Source organism: Bufo gargarizans, chromosome 2, assembly GCF_014858855.1.
Source record: "Bufo gargarizans isolate SCDJY-AF-19 chromosome 2, ASM1485885v1, whole genome shotgun sequence".
Classification (NCBI taxonomy): domain Eukaryota; kingdom Metazoa; phylum Chordata; class Amphibia; order Anura; family Bufonidae; genus Bufo; species Bufo gargarizans.
In genome coordinates, this window is record NC_058081.1 from 613,630,216 (window position 1) to 613,650,208 (window position 19,993).

Genomic DNA, 19,993 nt, shown 5'->3' on the forward strand with positions numbered 1-19,993 from the left:
CATCACTTTCCAGCTTCCTGCAGGGTAGCGGAGGAGGACTCTGCCGTCTATGGAGATACTAATATGAGTGCGCTCCTGGGGGATAGGACACAGACTCATTGTTACAAACTCAATAGCAAAAAACATGTATAAAACAGGCAAACAGAATGGGAGGTTGTAAAAGTAATGGTGCCGGCCGTATGCAATCTTTGGGGCACATTTCTAAAAAGTGGTGTTTTGGGGTCAGCTTCATGTTGGCGAAAATTGGCGCAGGTTTAATCACATGTGCCATGTTCACAGGAGGAACGTCTGGTTCTTTGTAAGTAAAACTTAAAGGGGTATTCTGATTATATCAAGTTATAACTGATGGGGGTCCAACTGCTGGGATCAGGTATGTCTTGCCGTCCCATAGACGTGGATGGAGCTGCAGTGCGCATTGCCGGCTGCTCCATTCATTTCAGGGTCCCCACAGGGCCGCCTATTTTTGTGATCATTGGGAACCCAGTGGTTGGACCCCAAGTGATCTAATATGTATCCCCCTATACTCTGCATAGGGGACAACTTTATCTAACCAGAATACCCTGTTAACCATATTATGTTGAAAAGTTCTGCAACTTTCTAATATACTTGGTTTTTCAATTCCTCTGCGTTTTCAATATCCCTGCCTGTTGTCAATGAATGAATCTGAGGCCTCATGTACATAGCCGTATTATAGATCCGTGTCAGGTGGAATTGTCATAAAGCCTCCATGCGACTCTGAGTTCATACAAAGTCAACGCAGGTTTTTTCCACAAGGAAAGCATTTCCGGTGTGCTCCGTCCTGTATTAGGTGGGGACTCTAGGTGCCTCCATCACAGCAGAAGGTTTGCTGCAACTGTATCAGGTCGAGTCTATACATCAGGCATGCGGGGAAGGGGGGGGGGGTGACCCCCCTCTCTTTAGCAGACCTACAAAAGGGAAGCATACTTACCTCCTTCACAGCACTGGGTCCCAGCTCCTTCATGTGGCTCCATGGATGTAAACTTCCATATTGCTGCCGCCAATCGCTGGCGTCATGTCAAATGGTCACGCAAACGGGGTAGGTCACCACTGTGGCCAGAGGCTGGCTGCAGTGGCATAGAAGTTTACATCCTGGGAGCTGAGCAGAGAAGCCAGAGCTGGGAAGAGGAGGGAGCCAGCACCAGGCAGGTAAGTATGCTAAATCCCCCTCCCTCCTAAAGGTGCACAACCCCTTTAAAAGGGTTGTCCGAGTGTTTTCTGATAGGTCATCTGTATCTGATCAGGGGGTCCGACTTCTGGCACGCCCACCATTCAGCTGTTTGAAGAGGCTGCCTCCTGGAAGTTTACCAAGCATAGCGCCATTCATTTCATAGTGGCTATCTTTGGTATTGCAGCTCTGTCCCATTCACTTGACTGGGACTGAGCTTCCTATGAACATGACATCACTGACCTAGGAAGAGAGCGCACTGCTTGCTGAAGGGCCCGTGCCTCCTCAAACAGCTGATTGGCGGAGGTCCCGGATGTGGAACCCCCACAGATCACATACTAAAAGGAATGACAGAATGGAATGCCCATATTTTCAGCCACTGGATCTAAACAATAAAGACCACATTCAGCAAGCAGAGGTCTTGAAAATTGTGATGCATTCTGCAAGAACTAAGCTTTATTTCAATAAATACAGCATATTGCCTTAGGAGCAGTGGTCCCATTCAGTCCAGCGCCTTCCAGCCTATAGATCCCTGTCTCCGGGGCTATGGCCAGGCTGCGCCACATACTCAGCAGACGCGTCATGCTCCTGTGTGACCACTAGGGGCGCTGTGTGTCACACTGCTCTTGCGACATTGCCAGACGCTGTCACATGACAAGCACCGCCCCTCCATGACGAGACACACGTGACTGTCATGTGATCCACTGTTGACAGCGGAGGATGCTGGGAGCGTCCTAGTTATCGCGATTGCTGGTGGTGACCGGTGACACTTCCGTGTTGTTGTGGTGACAGCTGCGAGTAAGAAAGGAGGAAGAGGTCACCGGGCTTCATGCGGGGGAGTGGGCCCTGGAGGTAAAGGGGGCTGCGTGCGACTTCACTATAGGAGGCAATGACATTCGGGTTGTGGCTGTTGTCTGAGCGGGATTCCATCACTAAGGCACCTAATGGCCAGGGAAAGGGGTGTAATAGGGGTTAGAGGTCAGTATAGGGGGTGTTATAGAGGTTAGAGGTCAGTATAGGGGGTGTTATAGAGGTTAGAGGTCAGTATAGGGGGTGTTATAGAGGTCAGTATAGGGGGTGTTATAGAGGTTAGAGGTCAGTATAGGGGGTGTTATATAGGTTAGAGGTCAGTATAGGGGGTGTTATAGAGGTTAGAGGTCAGTATAGGGGGTGTTATATAGGTTAGAGGTCAGTATAGGGGGTGTTATATAGGTTAGAGGTCAGTATAAGGGGTGCTGTAGAGGTTAGAGGTCAGTATAGGGGGTGTTATATAGGTTAGAGGTCAGTATAGGGGGTGTTATATAGGTTAGAGGTCAGTATAGGGGGTGTTATATAGGTTAGAGGTCAGTATAAGGGGTGCTGTAGAGGTTAGAGGTCAGTATAGGGGGTGTTATATAGGTTAGAGGTCAGTATAGGGGGTGTTAGAGAGGTTAGAGGTCAGTATAGGGGGTGTTATAGAGGTTAGAGGTCAGTATAGGGGGTGCTGTAGAGGTTAGAGGTCAGTATAGGGGGTGTTATATAGGTTAGAGGTCAGTATAGGGGGTGTTATATAGGTTAGAGGTCAGTATAGGGGGTGTTATATAGGTTAGAGGTCAGTATAAGGGGTGCTGTAGAGGTTAGAGGTCAGTATAGGGGGTGTTAGAGAGGTTAGAGGTCAGTATAGGGGGTGTTATATAGGTTAGAGGTCAGTATAGGGGGTGTTATAGAGGTTAGAGGTCAGTATAGGGGGTGTTATATAGGTTAGAGGTCAGTATAAGGGGTGCTGTAGAGGTTAGAGGTCAGTATAGGGGGTGTTATATAGGTTAGAGGTCAGTATAGGGGGTGTTATATAGGTTAGAGGTCAGTATAAGGGGTGCTGTAGAGGTTAGAGGTCAGTATAGGGGGTGTTATATAGGTTAGAGGTCAGTATAGGGGGTGTTAGAGAGGTTAGAGGTCAGTATAGGGGGTGTTATAGAGGTTAGAGGTCAGTATAGGGGGTGTTATAGAGGTTAGAGGTCAGTATAGGGGGTGCTGTAGAGGTTAGAGGTCAGTATAGGGGGTGTTATATAGGTTAGAGGTCAGTATAGGGGGTGTTATATAGGTTAGAGGTCAGTATAAGGGGTGCTGTAGAGGTTAGAGGTCAGTATAGGGGGTGTTATATAGGTTAGAGGTCAGTATAGGGGGTGTTAGAGAGGTTAGAGGTCAGTATAGGGGGTGTTAGAGAGGTTAGAGGTCAGTATAGGGGGTGTTATAGAGGTTAGAGGTCAGTATAGGGGGTGTTATAGAGGTTAGAGGTCAGTATAGGGGGTGTTATATAGGTTAGAGGTCAGTATAGGGGGTGTTATATAGGTTAGAGGTCAGTATAGGGGGTGTTATATAGGTTAGAGGTCAGTATAAGGGGTGCTGTAGAGGTTAGAGGTCAGTATAGGGGGTGTTATATAGGTTAGAGGTCAGTATAGGGGGTGTTAGAGAGGTTAGAGGTCAGTATAGGGGGTGTTATAGAGGTTAGAGGTCAGTATAGGGGGTGCTGTAGAGGTCAGTATAGGGGGTGTTATATAGGTTAGAGGTCAGTATAGGGGGTGTTATATAGGTTAGAGGTCAGTATAAGGGGTGCTGTAGAGGTTAGAGGTCAGTATAGGGGGTGTTATATAGGTTAGAGGTCAGTATAGGGGGTGTTAGAGAGGTTAGAGGTCAGTATAGGGGGTGTTATAGAGGTTAGAGGTCAGTATAGGAGGTGTTATAGAGGTTAGAGGTCAGTATAGGGGGTGTTATAGAGGTTAGAGGTCAGTATAGGGGGTGTTATATAGGTTAGAGGTCAGTATAGGGGGTGTTATATAGGTTAGAGGTCAGTATAGGGGGTGTTATAGAGGTTAGAGGTCAGTATAGGGGGTGTTATAGAGGTTAGAGGTCAGTATAGGGGGGTGTTATAGAGGTTAGAGGTCAGTATAGGGGGTGTTATATAGGTTAGAGGTCAGTATAGGGGGTGTTATATAGGTTAGAGGTCAGTATAGGGGGTGTTATAGAGGTTAGAGGTCAGTATAGGGGGTGTTATATAGGTTAGAGGTCAGTATAGGGGGTGGTTATAGAGGTTAGAGGTCAGTATAGGGGGTGTTATATAGGTTAGAGGTCAGTATAAGGGGTGCTGTAGAGGTTAGAGGTCAGTATAGGGGGTGTTATATAGGTTAGAGGTCAGTATAGGGGGTGTTATATAGGTTAGAGGTCAGTATAAGGGGTGCTGTAGAGGTTAGAGGTCAGTATAGGGGGTGTTATATAGGTTAGAGGTCAGTATAAGGGGTGCTGTAGAGGTTAGAGGTCAGTATAGGGGGTGTTATATAGGTTAGAGGTCAGTATAGGGGGTGTTATAGAGGTTAGAGGTCAGTATAGGGGGTGTTATAGAGGTTAGAGGTCAGTATAGGGGGTGTTATAGAGGTTAGAGGTCAGTATAGGGGGTGCTGTAGAGGTTAGAGGTCAGTATAGGGGGTGTTATATAGGTTAGAGGTCAGTATAGGGGGTGTTATATAGGTTAGAGGTCAGTATAAGGGTGCTGTAGAGGTTAGAGGTCAGTAGTATAGGGGGTGTTATATAGGTTAGAGGTCAGTATAGGGGTGTGTTAGAGAGGTTAGAGGTCAGTATACGGGGGTTAGAGAGGTTAGAGGTCAGTATAGGGGGTGTTATAGAGGTTAGAGGTCAGTATAGGGGGTGTTATAGAGTTAGAGGTCAGTATAGGGGGTGTTCTATAGGTTAGAGGTCAGTATAGGGGGTGTATATAGGTTAGAGGTCAGTATAGGGGGTGTTATATAGGTTAGAGGTCAGTATAAGGGGTGCTGTAGAGGTTAGAGGTCAGTATAGGGGGTGTTATATAGGTTAGAGGTCAGTATAGGGGGTGTTAGAGAGGTTAGAGGTCAGTATAGGGGGTGTTATAGAGGTTAGAGGTCAGTATAGGGGGTGCTGTAGAGGTCAGTATAGGGGGTGTTATATAGGTTAGAGGTCAGTATAGGGGGTGTTATATAGGTTAGAGGTCAGTATAAGGGGTGCTGTAGAGGTTAGAGGTCAGTATAGGGGGTGTTATATAGGTTAGAGGTCAGTATAGGGGGTGTTAGAGAGGTTAGAGGTCAGTATAGGGGGTGTTATAGAGGTTAGAGGTCAGTATAGGAGGTGTTATAGAGGTTAGAGGTCAGTATAGGGGGTGTTATAGAGGTTAGAGGTCAGTATAGGGGGTGTTATAGAGGTTAGAGGTCAGTATAGGGGGTGTTATATAGGTTAGAGGTCAGTATAGGGGGTGTTATAGAGGTTAGAGGTCAGTATAGGGGGTGTTATAGAGGTTAGAGGTCAGTATAGGGGGTGTTATAGAGGTTAGAGGTCAGTATAGGGGGTGTTATAGAGGTTAGAGGTCAGTATAGGGGGTGTTATAGAGGTTAGAGGTCAGTATAGGGGGTGTTATAGAGGTTAGAGGTCAGTATAGGGGGTGTTATAGAGGTTAGAGGTCAGTATAGGGGGTGTTATAGAGGTTAGAGGTCAGTATAGGGGGTGTTATAGAGGTTAGAGGTCAGTATAGGGGGTGTTATAGAGGTTAGAGGTCAGTGTATCTAATTGCTGTTGACATATTCTATATATTGTATTGCTATCGGGGTGCTATACAGGTCAGTATTAACGATTGTCTAGAGGTCAGTATAGGGGGTGTTATATAGGTTAGAGGTCAGTATAAGGGGTGCTGTAGAGGTCTTGGGCAGTGTATGTTATTGCTGTAGACATATTGTATATATTGTATTGCTGTAGAGGTCGGGGGTCAATACAAAGTGTTACTGTAGAGGTTGGGGAGAGTATAAGGTATTGCCGTACAGGTCGGAGGTCAGTATACATTGTTGCTTTAGAGGTCAGGGGTCAGTATAAGTTATCACTGTAGAGGTTGGGATTCATCATAAGGCGTTACGCTAGAGGTCAGGGGTTAGTGTAAAGTGTTGCGCTATATGTCAGGGTTTAGTATACTTTTGGCGTTTTGGCTTTCCGTTTGCGAGATCCGTTCAGGGCTCTCACAAGCGGTCTAAAACGGATCAGTTTTGCCCTAATGCATTCTGAATGGATAAGGATCAGTTTGCCTCCGTTCTTCTTTGGAGACGGACACCAAAACGCTGCTTGCAGCGTTGTGGTGTCCGTCTGGTGAAACTGAGCCAAATGCGTCCTGGCGCACAATGTAAGTCAATGGGGACGGATCCGTTTTCTCTGACACAATAGAAAACGGATCCGTCTCCTATTGACTTTCAATGGTGTTCATGACGGATCCGTCTTAGCAATGTTAAAGATAATACAACCAGCCCCGTTCTGAACGGATGCAGACAGTTGTATTATCTGAACGGATCCGTCTTGGCTATGTTAAAGATAATACAAACGGATCCGTTCTGAACGGATGCAGACGGATGTATTATCTGAACAGATCTGTCCATAACGGATCCGCACAAAATGCGAGTGTGAAAGTAGCCTAAAGTGTTACTCTAGAGGTCAATATAAGGTGTTACTCTAGAGGTCGGTGGTCACATGGTGCTGTTAGGGGATATCTGTGTTTTCTGACTTCCCGGAGCAGTACATCTAATCTCATTAGTCTATGTCATATTTTCCAGGATCTGGACTTGCATGTACTGCAGTGATGCTGGAAGGATGACCATTTTGGAGACCTTTCCCACAATGACCCAACACTTTGACACATGACTTGGTGATTTAACTTCTCTTCCTCCTTTCTTCTTTCAAACCTTCATTTCTTAAGAAGTCATCTCCAGACTGAATTCCAGATGTGGTTACATCAGAGGCTCAAAGGTTTCCCAGGACTGCTGTCCAGCAGCTGGGCACGCCGCATCCTTGCTGCCCTGGGTTTTCTTCTGATAATCTACTGGTATATGTCTACTGGATCCTTGTTCAGATCCTTGTGGTATTCAGGTCAGCCGCGAAGTGGCCCTGGGGCTTGTCTACAGACACAGACTAAGCAGTGGAAGACCTTGTTGGACAAGGGGGACTTAATGATAGTCTCCTTCCCAGGAGAGGAATCTAACTTGCAGGGGCCGGCCATTGTTGGAAATGGATTTATGCTGGTTGATGTCCGCAAGAATACTTTATGGGTATCTTCTGTGACTGTACCGTTTCGTATGACGGACTATTCCCTGGTGACCTCTGTGAAGAGCTCAGGGGTAGCGGCAGAAGTTCAGGCCACTGCTGTCTTCTATAGAGAAGGTTTGATAAGGACTGTTCGCTGTATGCAAATGGAGTTGACGGACTCCCACCGTGACTGTGTCTCCGTCCGTGAAGACTACTTTGCACACAGGAACCGACCACACCTATACATTCAGAGGATCCACGTTTCCAACCCCAGCGACAGGGTGGTGGCTTTTGATATTTCTTCCCAGAAGCCACCTGCTGGAGCCAAGTTTTCCACTAGCATAGAGAAGATGCAGGACAGACAGTTCCTTCTCTCCTCTGGACGGGTGTCGTTAGAAGATGGGAAAAGTATCCTGGTCGTGATTGCAACTAAAAAGTTGGTGAACCGAGTGCAGGTCAGCCCCAGGTCCGAATTTGATGAAACCGTTCTCTCCGTCATCTATACCTCTGAACCCATAGACTCAGGAAAGTTGGAGGAGAGCTTTAGTAAACTACGAGAGTCTGCAAAGAAAGAGATGCTGGAGGTGATGCACATGAGGGCTGACGACCTCTACAATGAGCATCAACAGATCTGGTCAGATTTATTTGTTTCAGGTAAGATGCCCACAGCAGGGAAGTTTACGCTGGTTTTCTGCGCATGTATAACTTGTGGATCTTGTTCTCGTTTTGCCTCAGATCTCACATTTTGCACGGCAAAGGGTGAAATCTGCACTGCGAATCCTCACAAAGAGTTGACATGTTCCATTTTTTTTTATCCACACCTCAGGTCAGTTTCTGCACTGGGTAGATGAGATTTTCAAAATCTCATCTACCATATTTATCGCTTTATAAGATGCATCTTGTGATAAGACACATCCCAGGTTTTAGAGGAGGAAAATAAGAAAAATATATTCCATTACACCCCCATCTCAGATCAGACCCCCATGTCAGATCCTCAGATCGGACCCCCATGTCAGATCCTCAGATCGGACCCCCATGTCAGATCCTCAGATCGGACCCCCATGTCAGATCCTCAGATCGGACCCCCATGTCAGATCCTCAGATCGGACCCCCATGTCAGATCCTCAGATCGGACCCCCATGTCAGATCCTCAGATCGGACCCCCATGTCAGATCCTCAGATCGGACCCCCATGTCAGATCCTCAGATCGGACCCCCATGTCAGATCCTCAGATCGGACCCCCATGTCAGATCCTCAGATCGGACCCCCATGTCAGATCCTCACATCGGACCCCCATGTCAGATCCTCACATCGGACCCCCATGTCAGATCCTCACATCGGACCCCCATGTCAGATCCTCACATCGGACCCCCATGTCAGATCCTCACATCGGACCCCCATGTCAGATCCTCACATCGGACCCCCATATCAGGACCTCCACGTCGGACCCCCATATCAGGACCTCCACGTCGGAGCCCCATCAGAGATAAAATAAAAAAACTTCACTTACCTCTTCTGCAGCAGTCGTGCTCCCCTTTCTTCTCCAGGCCCGCACTGCACTGTCACCTGACTGCGTGCAGTGTCATGTCATGGTGCATGCACTACATCCGACTCCTGACATTTCCCACACACTTTTGGGGGGAAAAAGTGCATCTTTATTAAAGGGGTTCTGCAGTTTGTTTAAACTGATGATCTATCCTCTGGATAGATCATCAGCATCTTATCCCCGCCGATCAGCTGTTTCAGAAGGCCGCAGAGCTCCAGGAGCATTCTCGCTGTTTACTGCAGGCCCAGTGACGTCACGACTAGCATTAACTGGCCTGGGCGCGGCTAAGCTCCATTCAAGTGAACAGAGCTTAGCCGCGCCCAGGCCAGTTGATACAAGTCGTGACGTCACTGGGCCCAGCGGTAAACAGCGAGAAGGCCGCGGCGCTGCTGGAGCGCCTCTGCCTTCTCAAACAGCTGATCGGTGACCCCCGCCGATAAGATGCTGATAATCTATCCAGTGGATAGATCATCAGTTTAAACAAACTGCAGAACCCCTTTAGGCAATAAATAGGGTACTTAGTATTATTATGCTGCAGAGTTCCACATGAATATCCACCATGTTACCTAACAGAACACCCACATCTAGACCAGGGTATTCTAATTTGATATGTGGGTATACAGATTGGCAGAATGCCATTTCACACCATGCCCTTCTATGTTGGGTGTAAGCAGAAACAGATTAGTGACAAGCAGCCAGTTGGTCGGTCTGGGCAAAGCCACGGAAGAGAGAAAACGGGCACAGTGGCACACAGCTGCTGTTGACCAGTCATGAAGCCGAGTGACAAGGTACGTGCCGATGTGAGCTGTCGGTAAGTAGTGCAGATGGCAGTGCTTGCAGATGCTTCACCCATTTTGACCACAGATATGACCCCCTGGGAGTGCGGAGGTGCCTGAGTGCCACTATGTGCAGATATGTGGTAATAGCTACACTTAGGGCTGTCCCTGCCTGTATTCTCAGCTGCCCTCCCTGCATAGAGACTGGAACAAGCCCATATCTGAATATAGGAATAGGTTTTGTCCTCAGTCAGGTCCCATGCTCACGACCGTATTTTTGGTCCGCTTCCAATCTGCATTTCTTTGTGGATGGAATGCAGACCCATTGATTTCATTTGTAGGTCCATTCCACTGTCCCCCAGAAAAAAAATTGAACATGTCCTTTACCTGTCCGTTTTGCTGACAAGAATAGTCATTTTTAATATAGGGTGGGACATGCAGAACAGGAAAATATAGGACGCATACGTGATTTGCGGACTGGAAAACGCATACGGTCATGTGCATGAGGCCTCAGTGTCATGTACATTTTACTATACAAGTTGAAGCAATGCTGTAAAAAGCATGCAACAGGGGGAGGCGACTTATTTTTTTTTTTATAAACTCCAAAGCCTGCGTAAAAAGACTAAAAATCCTTCCTAATGTAATTAAAGGAACATGTCACACGTTAATACCAAATAGTGACACTTTTTTGTTTTCTAATCTGTTTTTATTTTCTGGTTACAGATTCTTTTTCTTTGATTAGCTGGACATGATTTTGGGGGCAGTCATCTTGCCTAAGCTTTTATTAATGGGATTGTCCCATCTGGGCATTTATGACACATCCTGAGGCTATAGCGGAGGGCGCTCACTTAGGCTGGGTTCAGACCTGAGCGTTCCTACGCGCTGTAAAAGCTCAACAGGCAAGAACCAATGATTCCCTATGGGAATGGTTCTCACCTGAGCGTTTTACAGCGCGTACGATCGCGCTGTAAAACGCCCAACACCCCAAGAAGTACAGGAGCTTCTTTGGGGCGTCTTGTCGCGCGTTCCCATACATAGACTTCAGCGGGAACGCTCGACAATGGGCGTTCGCTTGTCTCTGTATGCGCGATTGCAAACGCCCGTACAATCGCGCATACAGAGGGTACGCTCAGGTCTGAACCCAGCGTTAGATATTTCCATAGCAGGGGATGGAGAGCACTGAACATTCATGGCCTCTTCTCCGCCCATGTCGGCCCGCAGCAGGTCCCAGAGGTTTATGTTATATCCTTTTAATATGCTATAAACATCCAGATAGGTGGCCCATTTAAGAGCGTTTAGAAAGATGCTTTACAGCTGCCACGTCGGCCATAGACACAGTAGACTGGAGCTGACTCATTGACGTCTGTTTTATTTTACACCTGCTCTGGTGTGTGCAAAGGTCATTCTGTGGGGAGGGAGAGGATTAGTTGCAATATTTTAGTATAAAAAAAAATATATATATTCAAAATTAACGAAAAAAAACTTTGGGCCTGCACTGGCGGTGAATCCGCCACAGTTATGTTGATGCGCCGGCCTCTACATAACTTCAGCGGCTCTACCACCGCTTCTAAATGTAAGGCAGTTTTCTAGCTATCTTACATTTGGACTATTTTCTACGCCTAAAATGGGCGTAGAAAATGGTAAATGAGACCCTGCCTGCTATTTTCCACCCACACCATTCCCACTTTTTTTAGACCTGGCATGAGCGAGAAAAAGTTGCACATTGTGGCACAAAAGAACTTTTCTGTTTAATAAATGACTGGTGCTGCTGGGGAGGTGTTTGGTGGTAGTAGGGGGTAGTTTATGTAGTGCCTTGTGGTTGGTGCTGCTGGGGAGATATTTGGTGGTACTAGGGGATAGTTTGTGCAGTGCCTTGTGGTTGGTGCTGCTGGTGAGGTGTTTGGTGGTACTAGGGGATAGTTTGTGCAGTGCCTTGTGGTTGGTGCTGCTGGGGAGGTGTTTGGTGGTAGTAGGGGGTAGTTTATGTAGTGCCTTGTGGTTGGTGCTGCTGGGGAGATATTTGGTGGTACTAGGGGATAGTTTGTGCAGTGCCTTGTGGTTGGTGCTGCTGGTGAGGTGTTTGGTGGTACTAGGGGATAGTTTGTGCAGTGCCTTGTGGTTGGTGCTGCTGGGGAGGTGTTTGGTGTTACTAGGGGGTAGTTTGTGCAGTGCCTTGTGGTTGGTGCTGCTGGGGAGGTGTTTGGTGGTACTAGGGGATAGTTTGTGCAGTGCCTTGTGGTTGGTGCTGCTGGGGAGGTGTTTTGTGGTACTAGGGGATAGTTTGTGCAGTGCCTTGTGGTTGGTGCTGCTGGGGAGGTGTTTTGTGGTACTAGGGGATAGTTTGTGCAGTGCCTTGTGGTTGGTGCTGCTGGGGAGGTGTTTGGTGTTACTAGGGGGTAGTTTGTGCAGTGCCTTGTGGTTGGTGCTGCTGGGGAGGTGTTTGGTGGTACTAGGGGATAGTTTGTGCAGTGCCTTGTGGTTGGTGCTGCTGGGGAGGTGTTTGGTGTTACTAGGGGGTAGTTTGTGCAGTGCCTTGTGGTTGGTGCTGCTGGAGAGGTGTTTGGTGGTACTAGGGGATAGTTTGTGCAGTGCCTTGTGGTTGGTGCTGCTGGGGAGGTGTTTTGTGGTACTAGGGGATAGTTTGTGCAGTGCCTTGTGGTTGGTGCTGCTGGGGAGGTGTTTTGTGGTACTAGGGGGTAGTTTGTGCAGTGCCTTGTGGTTGGTGCTGCTGGGGAGGTGTTTGGTGTTACTAGGGGGTAGTTTGTGCAGTGCCTTGTGGTTGGTGCTGCTGGGGTAATATGCGTGTATTTGTTTGCTGGTGAGGCCAGAGAAGAAAGCGTTTCAGAGGCCATACTATGGGAACTATTCTACTGATGAAACATTATGGTGAGATCTGAACGTGTATTTCATTGATTGAAATCCCTTTTTTGATCTGGGCTTAGGAGTCCAGTGGGCGGTCCTGCTCTGTGATTGACAGCTAACACTGTAGGGAACGCTGCCAGTCACTGTTAGGACCGCCCGCTGGACTCCTAAGCCCAGAATTAAGAGGGAAGTGAATAAAATAGAAGTTATACAGAATCTTTTCCCTGTATAGCAATCTGCTCATTAACAGATCATGCTGCATTTTCACGGTGAGACGTTCGCTTTAAGTTAATGTAAATGTCTGGTGGAAGGAAGGTCACATCCACTGGGTTAATCCAGTTTTAAGAGGTGGCGAGGTGACCTGGGACGTTAGTGCCCAGTTCTTGCCTGGTAACTGGTTTCTATGTGTACAGAACAAACAGCAAGACGTACGGAGTGATCTGACTGGGCGTGGTATAATGGACGTGAGCAGTGACCCATTAAAAGGCCGGCGTATATCAGTAATTGACACGTTGACTGAAGCTCACAATCAGCGGAGTGGAAACATAACACCAGTAAAGAAGGCTATGCTCATTAAAACAAGGAACATTTATTTGCAACTTCTGGTGGTCTCTCTGTCTTTAGACCCCATAGACATTAGTGTACTGCTGCCTGAGCAGCTGGTTCGGCATACACTCTAATGTGTGTGGGGAGCTCCGGACTCTCCCCTGACAGATGATGTTGGGGACAGAAGGAGTGGGCAAATCCTTTTGTTTTCCGGGTCTAAGGAGGCTTCACTGAACCTGTATGTGTATAGGGTCAGCCGGGATAAATAGCTGTCAGTAGACCAATGGTCCAGCCGGCAGCTACTGGATGGCCAGCTTTACTTAAAGGGAGTCTGTCACCTACTTTGAGCCTTTTAGACCACTCATGTCACGTTATAGCACAGTTGCCCAACATAGAAATAGTACTTTTATTGTGTCCTTCCCACGTCCACAAGCTAAAAAAAAACACTTTATAAAGATATGCAGATTACTGTAGGTCCTGCAAGGGCGCAGGCCCCTCTCTGATGTGGCGGCATAACTGCTCCCCTTGGAGTCCTCTGGCCTGCCCTCCTCTCCTAATTCATCCTCCTCCTCAGGCTTGGATCTCCTGCGAGCGCCGTGCCCACACCTGCGCACTGTTAAGATCAGTGCTTCTGCCCACAGTGGGCAGAGCAGTGCACCTGTGCGGGCTCAGCGGTGATCCAATAACCTTGGGGCACATTGATTAGGCTCATAGCTGGCTGTGGATCCGCTGAAGTTATGAAGAGGCGCCAGCCTCTCCATAACTTCGAGAATCCAGCGCCAGTTCTAAATGTAAGACAACTTCCGAGCTGTCTTACATTTAGATCATTTTCTACGCCTAAAACATGTGTAGAAAATAGTGAATGAGACGGGTATACCGGCTCTTCTCCGACCATTCCGCGCCCACAATTTTAGATCTAGCGTGAGCGGGGCGAAGTCACAGATCTGCACCTGAAATACGCCTAATTTAGGTGTCTTTCAGTATAATAAATGACCCCCTTATCTCTAATTTACTAAGAGGTCATGAACACTTATTTAAGCCACAGTCTTATCAGTAAGACAAATGAAACTATAATGAGCTATAATGTTTATAAGGTAAGAGAGCAGAGATAAGGAGCCGTCAGCTGAGCTGCCTGATGGAGCAGGGAGAAAATTCAGATCCTGCTACTAGAGAAACTCAAAGCTCTACAAGAAAATGGGCTCCATATTTTTAATAAAGACCAATTAAAAAAAAGATTTTTAGCTCAAAATGAGTAACAATGCAATATTTTAAATAATGCCCCCAATGGTGTACATAGCCTTTTAAAATTTTTTTTTTTTTTTTTACTGATGTCCTATCCTTTGGATAAGTCATCAGTATCTGATCAGTGGAAGACCAACATGCGGGACCCCCACCAATCAGCTGTTTTGAGAAGGCTCCGGTGAACGCCACTTACCAAGCACAGCACCGTACATTGTATAGTGGCTGTGCTTGGTATTGCAGCTCTAGGCCACGTGACCGATGAATGCGTCGTCACTGGCATAGGAAAAGCACAAAGCCGGCCGCGGTGCTCACAGGAGCCTGGTGCCTTCTCAAACAGGTGATTGGCGGGGGTCCCGGGTGTTGGATGTTGGACCCCCACTGATCAGATACTGATGACCTTTCCAGTGAATAAACCCTTTAAGAAAACCCCTTTAAGCCCTGCTGCAGGTAACCCTTCACAAGGCCCCAGGCTGCCATAGCAATTAGGGATCGACCGATTATTAAAGTTACTGATATTATCGGCCGATAATCATGATTTTCAGTTATCAGTATCGGCATCTAACCTTGCCGATAATGCGTCCAGTGCGCTATCACAGAACATGAGCGCGATGCTGTCAGTGCACTCATGTTGCTGCCGCTGCCAATGAGGAGGGGCGGGCGCACTGCGCCACCAATGATGATTAACGAATACAGGAGACGGTGCCCAGCCTATATGACTATGGAAGTAAAATATTACGCAGGGTCTTCCATATCAAGAGACTGTCTTTGTAGCTGCTCTCTTGTTTGGTTCATACATGAATATCTTGAATAGGAAACTCCTCCCTATAACCAGAGTTTTCCATAAAAGGGTAATTGAAAATGGGTTTCTTAAGCGGACCTCCCTTTTTTCCCCACAGTTTGCTCCAAAGCAACCCAGAATTGCAGCGAATGAGTTTCCCTGACCCCTCACAGGCATGTACGTACAAGCAGTCACCACCTATACCTATAAAATCTTGTGGTTTTCTGTTTTTCAGGCATTGAAATGAGAAAGATCAAGGATGCACATACTCCCTCCAGCGATACCATCAACATCACACTTTACTACATTCTCTCCTGCTCCCCAGCTCCTCTGGTAGACCCCCTCATAAGCAACGAAGAAAGAGATAAGATGGAGCTGTCTCTGAATTATGCCGACCATTGCTTTAGTGGCCATGCTACTATGCATGCAGAGAATCTGTGGCCTAGCAAGCTGAGCGGGATTACGCAGCTTGTACAACTCTGGGAGCTGTGGAAACTAACGTTACAGAAAAGAGGCTGCAAAAGCCTGGTATCGGCAGGTGCCCACGGGCTTATGCAGGGAATGCTTCTCAGCTTTGGTGGTCTGCAGTTCACCGAAAACCACCTGCAGTTCCAATCTGACCCTCACGTTCTTCACAACAGCTACTCCCTACGAGGCATACATTATAACAAGGACCTTATTAACTTGGCCGTCCTTCTTGACCAAGAAGAGAAGCCCTTTCTGCACGTTTCAGTGAAATTCCAGGACAAGCTGGTGAAACTTTACGCTTGCGAAGCCGGGTGTTTACAGGAACCGGTAGAGCTGACCTCTGAGCTCCGAGGACATGTATTTCCTGTGATGGTCACCCGGCCGTTAACCCCATTGCTTTACATCTCAACAGAACTGACCCACTTGCAGGACTTGAGACACACTCTACATCTGAAGGAGATCCTGGGCCATGAAGAGCACATGGCCAAACAGTACCCAGGCCTGCCATTCCTGTTCTGGTTCAGTGTGGCCTCTCTGATCACCCTCTTCCACCTCTTCCTATTTAAGCTCATTTACAATGAGTACTGTGGTCCGGGTGCCAAGCCGCTCTTCAGGAGTAAGGTATAACACTGGCTGCTTCTTAGATCAGCGCTGCCTTTCTTCCCGTTAGCTATGCTTTTGCCCAGTGATGCAGCCTGCAGATCGGGGCTCTTGTGTGATGTGTGCATGTGGTGGTGGGTTCTTCAGTTTCCATAAAATAAAAAGCACTGAGACAATGTCGAACATTTTCTAGTCTTTTACTTGGAATACAGATGTTTCGAAAGACTGAAGACTATGCAGCTTCCGAGATATAAGAAGGACCTTCCATGAGCCACAGTGGATCAGCCCTGCCCTGCACTCTGGCTTCCATCACCCTCCGCTGCTAGCTGTAAAATAGACTCTATGTACATGAGACAATATGTTATCTCTGAATATAGAGATGCATGTCCAGCCAGAACTACTGGATCACATGAGGGTCAGCCCTCATCGGGTTAATTCTGCATTGCGAATATGCGTAGGGTTACCGAGGTGGAGCCAAGCCTTCCTGCCATCTACTTACTCTTCCCGGCATTGACCTTTTTTTTTTATTTTTACTTTTTGTACATTAAAGATGAACATTATTGGTTTAATTCCAAGTAAGGTGTGTTTCGGGTCAGTCACTCCTCCTATCCCTCATTATCCAGAAGAACCGTTGATTTTGGTTGAATTCATGGAGTAAATTGTCTCTGCTTTTTATGGAAACTTTTCTGGTTTTCTTTTGCTGGTTTTTGCAGATGGGCATCTTTTGCCAATAAATCTGGTGTGCGTGGGTTGCTTAATTAATAATTTGTAGCAGATAATGTGTCTTCTAAGAATTGTCTTGGTCTAAACAACTTATTAGGATCCCACGCATGCCCCTCTCCTTCAGTTCTCAGCTTCCATCCCTTCATAAGAGCAGTTTTGAGAACCTGAGGAACAGATAATTCTTCGGGTGTAGTCACATGTAGCTACTGAGGTGCAGTTAAAACTGCATGTAGTTTAGCCGTGGTACCCCAATGTGGCAGGCGAACTACATTTCTTTTACATGTATCACATGGTTAATTACCTTATTGCGTTGCCTAGGCAAAACCATGTGCGATTTTTTTTATATATGATTTTCATGTGGTTAAAATCTCACCTTAGTAGCCCCCCACCCCCCATATGTTCACATTTAAATGAAAGCCTCTGTTGCAGATTTCTTCACATTTGAAGGGAGGAACAGAGCTGCAGGCACAACTATTATTCCTGTCGAAAGAACCACAACAGTGCATATACATGGCATTACCTATCCTGTACTGATCCTGAGTTACATCCTGTATTATACTCCAGAGCTGCACTCACTATTCTGCTGGTGGAGTCACTGTGTACATACATTAATTATCCTGTACTGAGCCTGAGTTACATTCTGTGTTATACTCCAGAGCTGCACTCACTATTCTGCTGGTGCAGTCACTGTGTCCATACATTACATTACTTATCCTGGACTGATCCTGAGTTACATCCTGTATTATACTCCAGAGCTGCACTCACTATTCTGCTGGTGGAGTCACTGTGTACATACATTACTTATCCTGTACTGATCCTAGGTTACATCCTGTATTATACTCCAGAGCCGCACTCACTATTCTGCTTGTGGAGTCACTGTGTACATACATTACATTACTTATCCTGTGCTGATCCAGAGGTACATCCAGTATTATACTCCAGAGCTGCACTCACTATTCTGCTGGTGGAATCACTGTGTACATACATTACTTATCCTGTACAGATCCTGAGTTTCATGCTGTATTATACTCCAGAGCTGCACTCACTATTCTGCTTGTGGAATCACTGTGTACATACATTACTTATCCTGTACTAATTTTGAGTTGTATCATATATTATATACCACATTAACAGTTCAAATGGTTGTTTTTGGAAACAGTCATCAACTCACACCCCTAACAGCTCAGCTGAACTCCTATAATGCATGGGGGCTGTTTTCACTCCATCACATTACTGTAAAGTTCCTAGTATAAATAGTACAATTACCAGAATTAAATTCTGAGACCAAGCTATGCAGACATATGAGCAGGCAGAGGATACTGGGCATTTCAGCTCTAAATCCTGCAGAGCTTAGAGTGCAGCTCTGAAATACACAGGATGTAACTCAGGATCAGTACAGGATAAGTAATGTAATGTATATACACAGTGGATGCACCAGCAGAATAGTGAGTACAGCTCTGAAATATACAGGATGTAACTCAGGATCAGTACAGGATAAGTAATGTAATGTATATACACAGTGACTTCACCATCAGAATAGCGAGTACAGCTCTGAAATATACAGAATGTAACTCAGGATCAGTACAGGATAAGTAATGTAATGTATATACACAGTGGCTGCACCAGCAGAATAGTGAGTACAGCTCTGAAATATACAGGATGCAACTCAGGATCAGTACAGGATAAGTAATGTAATGTGTGTACACAGTGACTCCATCAGAATAGTGAGTGCAGCTCTGGAGTATAATACAAGATGTAACTCAGGATCAGTACAGGATGTGTAATGTAATTTTTTAACAAAAGGACTTCTGGAGATCTACCATTGATGGTTACCACATGTTGTGTTACCTGCACATCAGATACACTAGAGCAGGCATCCTCAAACTGTGGCCCTCCAGCTGTTGCAAAACTACAACTCCCAGCATGCCCGGACAGCCTACAGGTATCAGCCTACAGAAGGGCATTGTGGGAGTTGTAGTTTTACAACAGCTGGAGGGCCGCAGTTTGAGGAGGCCTGCACTAGAGAGAAGGAGTTAACGTGGGGCCTTCATGTTTTCAAGCTTAGACCCTTTCTCCGTAAGCAGAGAATTGCACCTTTCCTGCTAGAACAATGCACATTTAAATGGCACAGCGTACAACCTCCATCACTAGTCAGGGTTGTATTCTTGCAGCAGCAGCAGAGCCACAGGGTGACGTCCTCGGTAAATGTCCCCTCCTGATATGTATGATTGATGTGTAGCCGGTAGTCGTAATTGTTTTAGCCGAGCTTAAGATACTCATATGTTTTATTGGTTAAACAGGAAGATGAAAATGTTTGACAGCACATAATGATGCAAAAATCCCCAGCTCAACCAGAAGAGGCCGCTCTGCTGCAAAACCCCAACAAACCCGTCTCGCGGTGTAACCAAAATGCACCCTTCCAACTGCTGTGTGTGAAGATCTGAAGCCACTTGGGAAATCCTTAGTAACCACCTAGTATATGCGCAATATGAATGTCACCTCGTTGGTACTTGGAACAAGGGACCACGATGAGGCACAAGGCATAAAGTGCCTCATCGTGATTCCTAATTACCAGTAAAGCAATATGCTAATTAGATATGTAATAAAATGTCCATGATTGATCCAAATGGTTTTCTCGTTAAAGAAAAGTTTACAGTGAAATCTGTTCTTATTTAATTTTATGAATACAGTGATAACTGTAATAGTATCGCCCAGACTGTACCAATCTGGCACAAGCCAAGGCCTACAAGAGGTATCAAACATCCTGTTGATTGAAGTGATATTGTTTGGATTGAGGGTTTTTTGTAAATTTTGTATTTAATTAAATCCACCGTTTTAAAATATCTTTTCTAGTGTTATTTTCATAAAAATCTGTATTGTGCTGGGAAAGAATACAGTCTATATATCTATACTCTTGTACATAGGGGGCAGTATTATATCTATAATCTTGTACGCAGAAGGCAGTATTATAGTAGTTATATTCTTGTACATAGGGGCAGTTTTATAGTAGTTATATTCTTGTAAATAGGAGACAGTATTATAGTTATATTCTTTTACATAGGTCGCAGTGTTATAGTCTTATACATAGGGGGCAGTATTATAGTAGGTCTTCGTACAAGAATATAGCTACTGTAATACTGTCATGTGTACAAGAATATGAGGCAGTATTATAGTAATTATATTCTTGTCCGATGGACAGTATT

General features: G+C 46.2%; 1 protein-coding gene across 1 annotated transcript; it reads left to right on the forward strand.

Annotated features, from left to right (window-relative positions):
- The first annotated feature begins 1,899 nt into the window (after window positions 1–1,899).
- On the forward strand, window positions 1,900–19,633 carry KIAA2013 (KIAA2013 ortholog). The gene is made up of 4 exons (XM_044282081.1): window positions 1,900–2,038; window positions 6,781–7,903; window positions 15,235–16,088; window positions 19,091–19,633. The coding sequence occupies exons 2-4, from the start codon at window positions 6,949–6,951 to the stop codon at window positions 19,106–19,108; spliced, it is 1,827 nt and encodes a 608-aa protein (XP_044138016.1). The 5' UTR covers window positions 1,900–2,038; window positions 6,781–6,948; the 3' UTR covers window positions 19,109–19,633.
- Window positions 19,634–19,993: the final 360 nt, after the last annotated feature.

Excerpts from the sequence above, each read along its gene's own strand:
- KIAA2013 (XM_044282081.1), top strand. The coding sequence starts at position 6,949 with ATGTGGTTACATCAGAGGCTCAAAGGTTTCCCAGGACTGCTGTCCAGC. Across the intron at positions 7,904-15,234 it reads GTCAGATTTATTTGTTTCAG|GCATTGAAATGAGAAAGATC; the intron begins GTAAGATGCCCA and ends TCTGTTTTTCAG.